The sequence below is a fragment of the Anolis carolinensis genome, chromosome 4 (genome assembly GCF_035594765.1).
Source record: "Anolis carolinensis isolate JA03-04 chromosome 4, rAnoCar3.1.pri, whole genome shotgun sequence".
Taxonomy (NCBI): Eukaryota; Metazoa; Chordata; class Lepidosauria; order Squamata; family Dactyloidae; genus Anolis; species Anolis carolinensis.
In genome coordinates this window covers 167613635-167622872 of record NC_085844.1, presented here as the reverse complement: position 1 = coordinate 167622872, position 9238 = coordinate 167613635, and the positions used below count along the sequence as shown (strand labels likewise).

Here is a 9238-nt window from a genome sequence, read left to right as displayed (position 1 = left end):
AGAGTCTCACTTATCCAACATTCTGGATTATCCAACACATTTTTGTAGTCAATGTTTTCAAAACATCGTGATATTTTGGTGCTAAATTCGTACAGCATTACTGCGTATCGAACTACTTTTTCTGTCAAATTTGTTGTATAACATGATGTTTTGGTGCTTAATTTGTAAAATTATAACCTAATTTGATGTTTAATAGGCTTTTCCTTAATCCCTCCTTATTATCCAACATATTCACTTATCCAACGTTCTGCCGGCCCATTTATGTTGGATAAGTGAGACTCTACTGTACTAGATGGTTTTTTGATTTGTGGAAGAATGGTAATTCATCAGCAGTGTCAGAAAGATTGAATTCTCATTGGCAGGTACCCCCAGAATGACTCTACTAGATGTCAATTTTTTATCCAACATTATTACCCAATATATTTCGCTCCTGACATGAAAAAAATGAAATAATCTTATTTCTAATAATAAGTCAAATGAGCTACAAATAAAACACAGTACACAAATGGAAAAGAAGTGATATTTAATTAAAGTGTTTCATATCTATGATACTAAACATATTAGCAGTGAATAGGAATCTTAATTACGGGTCTTTTAAAACCTTTTTTTTGTGGCTACAGGAAGCCAGATTTCCAATAAAACTTTATAACACATGTTGATGCACAATGTATGCAATGTTATCAGAGACCAGCTGTGAAAGACAAAAAACGAGTCAACACTATTTGAAATAAATTTCACATATTGCTCCCCTCCCCCCACTCAAAAAGGCAAAATATGGTATCATTCTTGTCAATGTAGAATTACAATGCTCATACAAAACAATATTTTGCAAATGCACTTTGAAGAAAAATCCAGAGAAGTATGCCTATAAGAAGTAAGCAGATTCTATAGAACAAAAGGAAAAGGAAATAAAAGAACACAAAGATCTTCTGGAGTATTATTTTACTTCTGAGGCATATCTAATCAAAGCACCAAGATGCAGTGTAGTGATACAATTTCAAAACATTCAATAAATATCATTTTCTTCCAATTTTAAAACCTCACAGTGGTTTAGGAGTTAGTCTTCTGGATGTTTCAGTTTTTTATTACACCACTTCTACAGCAGCCTTTTCCTGTACTAGTTGAGGGACTGTGGGAGTTGAGGTCCAACCTATTTGGAGGACACTAGGTTGGCGAAGGCTGCTCTGTTAGATTCAACCAACTACGAATCATTGCTCCATAACTTCCATTCAAATCCCATTGAAATGAATGGAAAACAAGAAGCAGAGATGCAGTCAATGGCAATGTCTTCTCCACTTGCCTCAATAGTACTATAACTACAAAGTCAGCTTTGCACAAAAAGAGCAATATCATGTGTTGGATCTTCAAGGTGATATTACTCTATATTATGGATTGCTTGGGGGTAGGAATGACAATGCATCTTGCAGTTATCTAAAATCGGACAAAAGTGCCCTCAAGCAGCTAGTAGTATTTAGGAATTGAGTTAACAACCGTTATGACTAAAAATGAGATAACTTAAATCAAAAAATAAAATAAGTTCTTGACCCAAAGGCTTCAAGAGTAAAAGTCAAAAGGCATTTTTATAATACAAAGTTGGCACATTGTTTTTACTTTATTAAAATTACATCCCTGCAGTTTATGGTATGGTTTTTGCAACACTCTCCTTCAGTTAGTAAAATACATGTGTATAATCAAGATCTAAAGTACTGCTGGTGAAAATATTGGTTTGGATCCAATGCATCGTGAGCAGAAATAAAATGGCTTCAAGCACTATAGGAATTGTTTACAGAGGTTCTACAGTAGTTGCCATACTTCCTCTTGTACAAATCAAGCACTGTCTTTGGACACGTCATTGCTATCCCATACGTGTCTATTCAGAAGTAGGTCTCACTAATGTTCAGTGGTGTTTATTCCCCAGAAACCCATTTTGGGACTGCTTCCTCGTTGCTTAAATCTGTAATCATGTCCATTCAGAATTAAATTCCATAAAAGCATGAGTGGGAGTTTTTGAACTATTTACTCCTGTGAAGTGCAAAGAGTCCTTCAACAAGCAGAAATTTCTGTCATAATCATAAGAGCACCTTTGTATCCGATTTATTTTGCCTAAATACCACATATACTAATGTAAAAGTTGACCTCATGTTTAGACTATGGGCAGAATTTGGGGCCAAAATTCTGGATTTTGATATTACCCGCAAATAAGTCGAGGGTCATTCCAAGTAGAAGGGAAAGCATAAATGTTGCCCATGACCACCTCCACCATTTGCCCACCCAAGCATTCAACAAGTCTAGAAATGGAACAACAGCAGAGAGTAGAAGGGGTCGGTGCTTCTTTTATGTTCTCCCAGAACAGTACTCACATTGACACAGCAATCCAGATTTTTTGTATTAAATTTGAATTATAACTTATACATGAGCATAGAGGGTAGGTACAACACATGATCATGTCAATCAGTTTTTTAAAAATGGTTTAAAAATAATCTTTAAATTATTATAGTAATTACATGAATCAGCCAGGACCAGCCTGAGGGTCTCAGACCTTTAGTCTTACATTACAACATCTTGGGAAAAGAAGAAAAGAAGGAAACAGGAGGTTATAAAACAGGTTTTACCACAACTTCCATAATTTCCCTTTCTCTCCTCTTGCACTCTTTCCCACCAAGGTGCCTACATCCTGACACTGCCTTTGACAATGTGCTTGTCATGCTTCTGCAACACCAAAGCTTTACCTGGCTTGGTAGCCAATAATTTGAAGATGCCTATTCAAAGCATCTGTAAGTACTCTTAAGTCAGTCCAATGTAATGTGATTTTGTTGTTTAAGGTTATGACCTACTAATCTCAATAAAGTGGGAAGTAAGTAAGGGAGCAACGTATTTGGTTTAAATGTCTGATTCTATGCTAAAATAATGCATCTGGTTGTATTCTCTACAGGAATGTACACAGCAGTATTTGCTGGTGACTGTATAGTGCAGGAAACATTTACAATGCTTTACTTGCATGTAAGCTTACAATTAATTCAGTAATTCCAAAAGTTAAACTCATTTTTATATGAAAATACTAAATTGGGTGATGCATAAAGAGCAAGATTTCTTTAAAAATGTGTTAACTTCATGAATAAAGTTGATTCAAGAAAGGAAAAGTTTCTAATTCCCAATGAAGGGTAGCTGTGATGCCAACAGAGAGAAAATTAAAGGCCCCAAGAATTAACATAGTGTCTGTGTAGAGTGTGTCTTTTGTGACACAATATTTGTTTTTCCACAGTGGCAATGAGGCACTATGGATTTCCCCATTTTAGGGCTAATGTTAAAACGAAACACTAATTTGGCAGTTCTGCCCATACAGATTCATTGCATTCAGAGACCTGATGGGACAAGGGCCAATTCTGATGTGAGAAAAAAGCGTAGTATGGACATCACATATGACTTTGGACACAGTATCTATGTTTTCATGTCCCACTGCAGCACTACTTCCATCAACAATGCACTTTTCCAACTGATTTTTATGGATCGAATCAGCTTCAGGAAAAGTTCAGTGTATTCCCAAATTTCAAGTCACAGCATCCAAGTTCAATTCACTTCCCCAAGCTTGTCAAATATAGGGTAAGTCATGATCTTAATACATGCCAAACAACTGGCAAATCTGATCCAACACATATATGTCAACTCGGGTTGTTACCATGCAATAAAAGTTGTATGAATCAGCTGTTGGAAAGGCAGGCTTGCGTACTTCAGGCAAATAATACCTTAAAATAAACCAACAGGTAAGGAATATTGATTGTTTTTGAGTAAGTTCTTAAGAATATTCATGGAAGTTCTTGGGAACTGATACTGACAAAAACACTGTTCTCCTGGTCCAACATTTTCTGTGTTTCAATATGCAATAAGCAAATTAAAATGTCATTCAATAGATGGCTGAAATATGGAGACAAAAGCCATCAAATTAATCAATATACTTAACAAACGGTCCCTTCATTCTGAGAAGGTAGATAAGTAAGCCAAATGAGTGTGACTGTTCATACTACTGTTTCAAAAGCTGCCATTTATCATTTTAAATGATAAAAATAAAACTTGGCAATTATGGCAATTGTTGGTTTCTTGTAGTGAATCACTTTTTCACCTAGTTTTTGGGTAGTGTACTGTTAAAGAAATCTAATACAAATGGCCCTTATCATCTTGCAGGGTGTACTAATGTAGAGAAAACTCAACAAAAACTTGATCCTACAGTTATGCAGAGCACCAGTGAATGGAGCAGGAACCTTGGCTTGCTGGCTCTGCAACCAGCTTCTCAATGTAGTCACAGTGAAACCAGGCATTCTGGGTTTGGCTTGATTTAACCTGTTCTGAAGCAGATACAATTACTACTAATTCAAAAGAAGAAAACTAGCTCTTCTCAGCAAGAGAACTTTTCATTAGAATGGCTGAAAGTGGGAAGTTGCGTTGGAAACACCATATGTTCTGTGTGGCTAGGGTTCTCCTATTTGACCACAAATTTAAGGTATCTTATGAATGGAGTAGCTCCCGTTATGGCAGATTGCAATATTAAAAAGAAGAAAAAACTATTAAAGTGCTAGCAACAAATGGAATGCAGATATATACTGATGGCTTAAGCCAATACTGTTTCTTTCCATTCAGTATCTCGCCAGTAGCTGAAGTGCAGATATACATTTAATAGTGTTTACAATGATCAGAGATTTGCTACTCACTCAGCACTATTGCAATTATTCAGGAATTACTACGGTATAACAGCTGGTTTCAACCAGCCTTGTGCAGAAGCAACAACATCACAGATTGCTCTCTGAGACTCTTATTTCTAACATGGTTTGGCATTTGTGAAAATGTGATTTAGCAGAAGATCCTGGATTCTTCCAGAAATCAGTTCAATAGGAACTATGCAGGAAAGGTAGAGGGAAAATTCCCAATTAAAGTCAAGTGAAAAGAAAAAAAAATTCAACTTTAGATGCTATTTTCAGAGTGTATGTGCTACTCAGTAGAGTCTATACTTCAGAGGAAATGAGACAGGCAGAAAAAAAAGCTATAAACCAAAGGTCACCTTTCAAAGTCATGTTGAGAACAAGAATTTAAACTAAGTATACGTTTATAAGCACTTAAGACATTGTGAAAAAGCTTAAGACATACTTGATGGTAAAGGCATGAACTGCAAGAATTTATCAATAAATGCAGCAATTAACTCTGAAGGATGCACGTAAAAGAATGCACTTGGGAATGTGTGTATATATCTAAAACAAACATACGTGCACACACCCTAGCTACAGACACCAATTATATACACAAGCCTCTACACAGGTATAAAATCAAACGTAAAAGTAAGCTTGATTAGGACTCTATACTTGTCTGCCTCACTATTCTGGAAATGAAGCTCAGGCAACTTTGGTCTTGATTGTTCAACCTAACACCTGGAACTGTGAACACGCATTGCACTTGAAAGGAGAACCCAACCCAACTTCATCCCAGCAACACCAACACAACCCAGTTCCCAACAATCCTCTTCAAACTATTTCATTTACAAGAAGTAACTTGATAAACCTTGCATTCCTAGTTAGAATGCTATAAAGAACAGAAATTTAGAAAACTTAAACGTTCATTTATACACGGTATGTAAATGAGTTGTGGTTTTATGCAGTTGGTACCAGGTGACCTTCAGGTTACTTCTCTTAAGAATCTTCCTGGTTGGTTTTGAAGGGGAGGGTCTTGAAGGCATTTCACTGCTTTGCCTATAGGATAGTACAGGTCTTTTTATCCTTGAAGGGATTTTCTGAAGCAGGTATACCCATTAGTAAAGGATCCTTCCTGGCATGTTCCTCACAGTAGCACATTAGATCTGCCGATGCCTTGGACACCTGAAGCGGGGAAAACATGAAGAACGGTAAAAAAAATAAAAAATAACTATGGAGCACTTAGTGTTGAGGTTGTATATTTATCTTTTATTTACAGTTATGGTTTAAAGGTATTTAAACTGTTTAAAATAATATATTTTTACAACTAGTACTGCTATTGTTTTTAACTTTTGTAAACTAATATTTGGAAAGGCAGCGTGTTTGAGTAGGGACTACGCAGAACAAAGTTTAAATCCTCACAAAGTCATGGAAACCCACTAGGGAGACCATGGGCAAGTCACACACTCTCAGTCTCAAAAGAAGGCAATGGCAAACCACCACTTAACAAATCTTGCCAAGAAAACTCCATGACAGATGTGGCTTGAAGGTACAGTAACAACAATAATAGTAATATTTTAGCTTAGTTTATTAAAATTTATTGTAAGCTGTCTTGAATCCCATTTTAGGAGAAAGGCAGAATATATATTCAGTAAACATATAACAAAATATTCTAGAGTGATTTCCTAGAAGAGAAGTAAGATGAATGATAAAACAATTTTACTGTTTTACAATTCTACTTCAGGTGGATTTGTGGGACATATGAATGAGGAAATATAAAAATTAACAGAATTTAACAGAACCCAAACAGAAGGCCAAACAGAAGGCCCATAGACTTTTGGCTTTTCTTTCTGGATAAACCCACATACAATACAACCCCTATATGTGTAAGGGAAAGATTCCTGAACTTACTTTAGAAATAGGAGATCATGAACAATAGTGAACCCTATTGAAATAAATTACCTAGAATGTGTTAGATCCTCCAAGGCAGTAATATCCTGCAGAGGCATGCCATAGAATCGCCTGGAGGACCTAGAAAATTCCTAGTGCAGACCTATATTGTCAGGTGTGAATAGGTGAAACCAGGGTAAAGGGGCCATACTGTACAAGCAAATTCTAAACAAGGATTTGAATCTCACTTGAAGAGGCTCGTTGAATTGGTGCAACTTACCTAAACTCCAAGTCATTATTCAGCAACTGCTTTTATGGGTCTAGCCAATTTTTGGAGTAATCAAGAGGACTAAGATTAGGATAGCAAATGGATCCACAAACATCTTAACAAATTAGTGATCATTATTAAAAAGTACAGAAAGATTTTGTCATTTAATTATCACTGCCAATAAGAACTTCAAGCAGCTTTCAATTTGCAATCAACTTTTCAGTAAATGTACAGCACAATATACTCTGCATGCCTATCTGGTGGGAGTCCTACTGCGTTCAGCAAGGATTATACTAAGAGAGGCTTGCACAGCACCTAGCCTTTTTTACACCATCTCACCCATTCTCTCTCAGTGTGTATGAAAATAAAAAATCTGCTGACAATAAATGGTTCTGGCTGTGCAGATGACATTCATAACATATCCACAACAAATTCTGATTTCATAAATCACATGTTCCCAAAGAAATCACAGCATAAAACAGTTATTCTTAAACTGAGTTCCCTGTGTTGATCCCACATATGTGGAGTGCACTGTATGAATATTTGTAGAATTATTTACATTCTGTTCTATGGTAAAATTTTAACAAGGGACAAAATACGTAGGCAGTGTTCAGTGTACAGCTTTCTATGCTAATAAGGATAATAAGGCATTTACACAGTGAAAAGAGATTTATGTGAAAATCATGGGTGGCTGATCTGTGCAGCCAATCCCTTACATTTCAAGACACACTATGACTCTATAATACTATAAAGGTATGTGTGAGGCCTTCCAAAGAAGAGACTATGGAGACATGGTACATTAGGTCCCAGCTTGTATGTATAAATGCAAATATTGCATATGGTTGCATTTTATTTTTCTACAGAAATAACATTAATAACTTAATAAACATACATAAAAATATCTATTTCTATGGTTAGGAGACCCCAGTGGTGCAGCAGGTTAACCCACTGAGCTGCTGAACTTGCTGACTGAAAGGTAAGAGGCTTGAATCTGGGGAGCGGGATGAGCTCTTGCTGTTAGTCTCAGCTTCTGCCAACCTAGCAGTGAGTAGATCAATAGGTATCACTCCATGGAGTCATGCCGGCCATATGACCTTGGAGATGTCTACAGACCACCAGTTCTTTGGTTTAGAAATGGAGATGAGCACCAACCCCCTGAGTGGGACATGACTAGACTTAACGTAAGGGGAAAATTTTACCTTTACCTATGCTTGGGTTAATGTGAACTAAATGAAGAACACAAACGGAAACTAGCTATTGTATGCATTTACTGGATATTTTGGCAAACATGCATGTTGGCATTATGAATCAGGAATGTATTTCTTGGTCAGTGCTACAAAGCCACTAAGATATGTTGGGGCACTGTTCAAAACCAGATTTTAACATTTTCAGTATTTAATTGAAAAGATGCTTAGGTTTAGATAAATACAAATCACTTGATATGAGTGGAAAACATCTTCTTACCTTTATTCTTTCTATAGATGCTTCTATTCTCAATTGCTGAACAGTTCTTCTGGCCTGAGCTATGTTGTTTGTAGTGCCAGATGGTTTGCTAGACATTTTCAGTGTTGTCTTTCAGTCACTGTTAAGAAAAGCCAATTGGTTATTTTTTCAAGCAACCAATAAAAGGTTGCAACTCTACATCACATACAAAGATTTCATATAAACCCTCAAAATAATATGCAGTGCTTGGATAATATCATGTCTGCTTTGTTTAAAATAAATTATGCAACTACGTCATGTTGTTAACAACTTAGGAAAAGAAATGTGGATTTAAAAATTCACAATTCAAGTAGTGACTGATTTACTTTGTTCTGCTATAGGTATTATATTAGTATTGGAAATTATTAGTATGAGCCAGAATCTACAAAGTGAAAGGGATCAAAGTCTTTTTGTGAACAGGGAGTCTAAGATGTACATAGCCCATTTGCAACTTGACGTGTTCTTGAATATATCTATAGCTGTAAAATTAAGCAGGCTCTGTGCTGTTCAACAGTCTGGAAGAGAATAGAGTGTCTAGAAAAGTTATTTATCTGGACAACAACTTCCAGAATTCTCTAAGAAAGTTATGCTGGTTGGGAGATTCTGTGAGCTGTCCAAAAACATAATCTTCCTATGTTTCTTCTACTTCCCTTTTGAACTGTATTGTTCTAGTCTACTGAACCTTCAGGACTGAAAAACAGGAATTATAAACATCTCTTGTTACACATCTTTGGAGTGAAGGTAGCAATCATGCCAAGAGCATGATTTTCCCTCACATTGGAAAAAAAAAGTTTTTTAAAACTCTTCTCTCTTCAAGCGCTAGGGAAGACAGAAATGTTTACTCTTAAAACTTTTCTTGTATTTCTGTAGAAAATTGCTTTTTAGAACTTAAAAGATCTGCCCATTTGGAAGCTTCAATTATTCA

General features: G+C 36.1%; 1 protein-coding gene across 2 annotated transcripts in view; it reads right to left on the bottom strand.

The window, feature by feature from the left end:
- Positions 1–508: 508 nt before the first annotated feature.
- Positions 509–9238, bottom strand: part of gng12 (G protein subunit gamma 12) — a 78866-nt gene continuing 70136 nt past the window's right edge. For both annotated transcript variants that reach the window (XM_008118405.3, XM_008118404.3), the window contains 2 exons: positions 8296–8413; positions 509–5858 (listed from right to left, as the gene is read on the bottom strand). In XM_008118405.3, coding sequence (XP_008116612.1) covers positions 5733–5858; positions 8296–8391 — 222 coding nt within the window. In that variant the 5' untranslated portion in view covers positions 8392–8413 and the 3' untranslated portion in view covers positions 509–5732. The remainder of the gene's footprint in view (positions 5859–8295; positions 8414–9238) is intronic.